Source organism: Bos taurus, chromosome 4, assembly GCF_002263795.3.
Source record: "Bos taurus isolate L1 Dominette 01449 registration number 42190680 breed Hereford chromosome 4, ARS-UCD2.0, whole genome shotgun sequence".
Classification (NCBI taxonomy): Eukaryota; Metazoa; Chordata; class Mammalia; order Artiodactyla; family Bovidae; genus Bos; species Bos taurus.
In genome coordinates, this window is record NC_037331.1 from 108,095,589 (window position 1) to 108,101,588 (window position 6,000).

The following is a 6,000-nucleotide window of genomic DNA, read 5'->3' on the forward strand; positions in this document are numbered from 1 at the left end:
CAACCATTCTTCCAAAACCTCCACCTGTTCGCTCAACCTTCTTTCTTCCTCGCTAGTCACCAGATGGGAGAAGGCAATGGCAACCCACTCCAGTACTTTGCCTGGAAAATCCCATGGACGGAGGAGCCTGGTAGGCTGCAGTTCATGGGGTCGTGAAGAGTCGGACACAACTGAGCAACTTCACTTTCACTTTTCACTTTCATGCATTGGAGAAGGAAATGCAACCCACTCCAGTGTTCTTGCCTGGAGAATCCCAGGGACGGGGGAGCCTGGTGGGCTGCCGTCTATGGGGTCGCAGAGAGTCGGACACAACTGAAGCGACTTAGCAGCCACAGCAGTAGTCACCAGATGGAACTGAATTAGTTCCCAGCCAAATGCAGGACTGAGTTTTCAATCAAGGAAGGCCCAGGGCCTGCAACGTTCTTGTGCTTCTCCCAGGCATCTCACAAGTTAAATCCAGTGCTTTTCTGTATGCCCACCTGATATCTGTCCACCCATGATTTCTCTGCCTACTCCAGCCTGCCCCGCTCCCCTTCTCCCAAGTCCCTGTAGTTCCTATGTGGGTCCCATCACACAAAATTCAACATCTAACTAGCATCTATATTGTTTTGTTCTCAATTCCGACAAGACTGAGAGAAGAGATCACAAGTGTATCCCCCACCGTACCTGGTATCAAAGGCATACACTAGGTAGTTGTCAGTTCCTCTAGATACCAGAAATCCAGACATATCCTTTGATCCAGTGACTCCATTTCCAGAAATTTATCCTACTGATGCTACTGCTGCTGCTGCTAAGTCACTTTAGTTGTGTCCGACTCTGCGGCCCCATAGACGGCAGCCCACCAGGCTCCTTTGTCCCTGGGATTCTCCAGGCAAGAATACTGGAGTGGGTTGCCATTTCCTTCTCAACTCACATAAATATGCAAAAATACGATCAATGTTACACATTGTAGATAGTAATAAAAACTAGAAACAGTCTAAATGTCTTTTAAGAAAGCCTGCTTCCATTGTGTCTGTACCTCCCATTAAAAGAAAAACTTGGGACACCCATACATACAGACCATAACAAAGCAGTAAGTGAAAAAAGCTGCAGGAGAGGGCTTAAAACAGGTCCTATATTTATTTATACACACATACAACTTAGAAACACACAAGATTTCAGAATGACAACCTCTGTTAGGTAGGACGGACTTTTTCCTGCAGTGTTAAAAACAACAGGCCCAAAATGGAGCCATTTATGTTAACTCCCACATAACCAAACCCAGACTTAATAATTAACCCAATTATGTACAGTTTCAGCTCTACCAAAAATGGGAACTTAACCAACCAATCAGAAGTCACTCTATCAGTGCTAGCATAGTAATCTGCCTGACAGACCCTTTACCATCCCCTAAAGGAAAGAGACCTTGCTAGAATCAAACTACTTTTGGCACGTGTAACTTTCTTGTTCCTGCCCATTTCTGCCTATAATGTCTACCACTTCACACAGCTCCTCCAGTTTCTATCTGCCAGACTGGATACTACCTAATATATTAATTGCTGAATAATCGCTGAATAAGATTGTAACATTTACTCACTTGAATTTTTTTTTAACATTTAGAAACACTCTACTGCTTAAAAAAAAAAAATGAACAAAGAACACAATGTTTGAAATAAAATATTGATATATTTTTACTCACTGCTCAAAAACAATAATTTACAAAACTTACGATATAAATCCATTTTATTTAAAACAAGAGGAACAGTATATTGGTTATGTGTACATAAATAAAATTTTAGAATATATGCCAATTGTTAATGATGGTTATTTCTCGAAGAGGGATTACAGGAAACTTTCATGTTTTAGGTTAGTTGTTTTTCTTTAAATAATAACCATTTACTTAATTTGGGCTTCCCTGGTGGCTCAGATGCTAAAGATTCTGCCCACAATGCAGGAGACCCAGCTTAGATCCCTGGGTTGGGAAGATTCCCTGGACAAAGAAAGAGTAACCCACCCTAGTATTCTTGCCTGGAGAATTCCATGGACAGAAGAGCCTGGCAGGCCACGGGGTCACAAAAGAATCAGACACAACTGAGAGACTAACACACACTTGAATTACAAATAACAAAGATTTAAAACATTTTATATTCCCTCTGCTGGTGATCATTACAGGTGAGCATTTTGGTGTACCTGACAATTAGTGAACCTAGAGAGAACCAGCTTGTCAGGTCGTCTGTTACACGAAATGTGGGTAAGCATTACAGGCACATCAGGCCAAAAATTACATTCAGAGAAGTTATTCATACAAAAGCTACCTCTCTGCTAGAAAATATTAAATGTATATTTGATGAAGGGAACCTCTCTAAACGTAACATTAACCTCACATATTTACCAAATTACTCTAAGAGCCAGGCATTGCAAGGGCCCCTTCCTGATACACTGTTCCGTTTTTAAATATCCCTCATTTATCTAGAGGAAAGTAAACTTGTAGGGAACCCATGTTTCTAGGCCAGTGTTTGAGATCAGATGGGAATCTCTAAATAATTGTACCCTTAGAAGCAAGAGGAAGAAACTAGGCAAACCACTAAATGCCACAGTTGTCCTCAGAGAAGTTCAGGATTCTACCTCGTGGATCTGTGCTTCATACAGGACCTCACAGTCCTTAACGTTTCCCCTGTACGCCTGCCCCAGCGTGGAGCCTACACATGTCTGACCTGAGGAGTCATGGCCTTCTCCCTAAGCCTCTGATTAAACCCACAGGGACCAGAACTGCCTGTCTTTCCTACTATTTCCTACTAGTCTACTGCTCCAAACCTTTTCCATCTCAGCATGCAGGCATGTCGTGCTCTGTCGCTCAGTCGTGTACAACTCTTTGCGACCCTATGGCTTCTCTGTCCATGCAATTCTCCAGGCAAGTATACTAAAGCCATTTCTTCCTCCAGGGATCTTCCCAACCCAGGGACTGAATCCATGTTTCTTGCTTCTCCTGCACTGGCAGACAGACTGTTTACCACTAAGTTACCTGGGAAGCCCTTTCCATTTCAACACTGACCCTGAAATCCAACCATGATAGCCTGACCACTGAACCTAATCGCTTACCACAATTAAAGCTAAGTGCTTTACACATTTTACAACTCATCTATGCTCACAACAAGCCTGAAAAACATTCCTATTTCACAGATGAAGAAACTGAAATACGACCAGCAAATCTAAGACTTAGACCCAGAAACCCTGTTGCCTTACTCCAACCTTTCCTACGTAGCACTGTCTCTATGACCTATCTCTTTAAAACTGAGAAAACACTAGAAATCTTCCAGCAGTAAAGTGCTCATGCTTAGCAACAAATCTGAAAGTCAACAGGCCAGCTGAACCCCAAGTTTACTCCTGGAAACACTGTTGGTCCCCGCTACCCTTGGATAACTGAGAACTACCAAAGTTTCAATTACAAAATGCATATGTTTGCCAGTGCTTTTCCTAGGAAAAGCTGTTTTCAAAAATGATTAGACACTCAACCTCTCAACAAGTCCAACATATCTGGGTTCAGACTCTAGCTCCTTACTACCTGTAAAGTAAGATATAAAGTATATGTACACAATGTAGCACAGCAAGTCACTGGGCAGAAAGGAGTCAGGGTCCCCTGTAATTATCGTTTGATTGCTTTACCATAAATACTCCCAGAAGGTGGGGAAACTGACAAGTTCAAACCAGATTCAATACTACTTGCCCCCAAAAACTCATGAATTCATAGGTTTACAGAAAACTGTAAACACTACAAAGAATTTTGCATTCTATTTAAATTGATGAGCGGATAAACTAGAAGTTCTACACAAGAGAAACAAAAGTAAAAACCGGTACATAAAAAAATGTTTTAATACCATGAAATTAGCAATCGGGTCAGTTACTACACATGATAATGAAAGTGACTAACAATTCCCTTAGAAAAACTCATTCTTCCGTATATTTCCGTGTGAATTACAATGACTCCGCACTTGAAGAAAAACCCTTGACTACTGTATCTTGAAAGCATTATTGGGTAACCTCAGGTATTTTCAAAGGATGACAAATGGGCACAATGGTCAGGCAATCATCAAGTCAGTAAAGACTGATCTTTACCCCTTCCGTCTACGTTTCTGATCCAATTGTTAGAAGCCTGAGAACTCACATTACAGATAGGGCTTAGTCTTCTCCAGGTGAAGGGCATCACCTTTTAGTCCTCACGCAACCCTACACCGCAAAGACTAAAAACTATGCTCCTTTTTTCTTTTTCCCGGATAAGGAAACTGAGGCACAAGAGAGGCTGAGTAATCTGCCTACATGTGGGAAATCTGAGTCAGACTGGACACCGTTCTGGGTCTAGAGTCCAGCCCTTTTAACCTTATCAAGGCTTGTGGTGGGGGACCGGGGACTGCACATCAACTGCACTGTAAAACGTGTGAAGAAATACAGTTACCAGAGGGAAGCAGGGGGTCCAGCGGGGTAATGGCATGCTCCATAACGGATTGCTGGTCTCTGCGTTAAAAAAAAAAAAAAAAAAAACATAAAAATGCCACATTAGAACTTCTCCTAGCTAAATAAACAGCACGCGAAAACGTCAGTACGTGCGGCCCCGGGGCGGACCGCGGAGCGAGCCGCGCTCCCGGTGTGCGGGCCGGGGCACGGCAGGCTGGGCGCGCGGCGTTCCAGTGCGCGCGGAGGCGCAAAGAGCGCGCGCGCTTCGCGTGCCTCGGCGGAGTCGCCGGGTCCAGCCCCTCCCCGTGCCGCCGTCACCGTCCCGGGGCCAGGGTCGGGGCAAGCCAAGGGAGCCAGGGACGCGAAGGGAGCGGGAGCCGCCTGCTCCCCGCCCCACGCGCCGGGAACGCGGGTGGCGCTACAGGGCTGCGGTCGCACTTACACAATATGGCGGGTGGAGCCACAAGCGAGCCGGAGCGCAGACTGCGGGAGCCAAGTGATCGACGGCTCGGTGCTCGACTGAGGCGCCTGGGCGGCGCGCGGCCCGAGACCCCGCAGGTTTAAGGGAAGGGCGCGCAAGGCGGCCCCGCCTCCTTCCGGGAGCCTGCGGCGCGTGCGAGCCGCGGGGCCCCGCCCCCAACCCCATCCCCCACCGCGCACGTTTCCTCCCCCTCCCCCCACCACCCCCGACCGCGTGTCCCTGGCATTCGGGCGCCGGAACCTTAGGCCATCCTGCCACCTGCTCCCTCACGCGCCGCCTTCTCTTCTAGACTAGTTCTGCCCTGGAGCCATCGCTGGTGTTTCTGAGGAACGCTGGTCCCTGAACTTTAGCTTGGAGGCCGCTATTTGCTCCAAGCCAAGCGTTAACTTCCCCCGTCATCCTTCGTCAGCTTGGCATCAGCCAAGCCAACGTCCCAAGTTACCTACAGAGCCCTTTTTCTCAATCCTCATTCTCCTTGATCTTCCGTTTGCAGCTCGTGTGCCTCAGGAGCACGCCTTCGTTAAAGTCTTCACTGGGTTGCAACAATCACAGAATGTTATCGTTGGCAGGAACTTGAAGCTGCTTTTGCAGCTCTGCTCGCTCCAACATTCACAAGTTGAAGAGTTCCTTCTGTGGCCAGGCAGCCTCTTCCAGGACTAAGCGAGCCAGGTCTCTAGACTTAGTAGACTCCCTAGGCTTTATCTTTTCCAGACTAAACTTGTTCTTTTGAGGTTCTTAGAGGACCTGATTTTTAGCCTCCGCTGTCGTGGTTCCCACCCTCTGTATTTGATGTTGCCCATACATCGTGGTTCTGACAGCTGATGAGAAATGCACAAGTGTCAGCATCTTAAAACTCTTGCAGACCCCTGGCCTAAGAGACCTGACCAACTCTAGCACGGCTTCTGCCAGCCTACGGCCCATCCCCAGGACACACACACACTAAAATGCCTACCTGAGACAGTTCTAAGGAACCCCTGACCACAGGCCCCTGACCTCCCAAGGACTTGCGATTGTGAATAAGTATCTTAAGACTCAGAAGTGTCTCTCCCAACTTGAGAGCCATTTCCTGCAAATGCAGGAAGGGTAGCATC

General features: G+C 46.6%; 1 protein-coding gene across 3 annotated transcripts in view; it reads right to left on the bottom strand.

The window, feature by feature from the left end:
* TPK1 (thiamin pyrophosphokinase 1) overlaps window positions 1-5,558 on the bottom strand; it is a 382,700-nt gene extending 377,142 nt beyond the window's left edge. The window contains exons 1-2 of one of the 3 annotated variants that reach the window (XM_024990934.2): window positions 5,356-5,558; window positions 4,430-4,488 (exon numbers count right to left, since the gene is read on the bottom strand). In XM_024990934.2, the coding sequence (XP_024846702.1) occupies window positions 4,430-4,472 (43 nt within the window). In that variant the 5' untranslated portion in view covers window positions 4,473-4,488; window positions 5,356-5,558. Of the gene's footprint in view, window positions 1-4,429; window positions 4,489-4,870; window positions 5,049-5,351 lie in introns of those variants that run through there. The other 2 variants (NM_001080370.1, XM_005205899.3) reach the window with 2 other exon arrangements.
* Window positions 5,559-6,000: the final 442 nt, after the last annotated feature.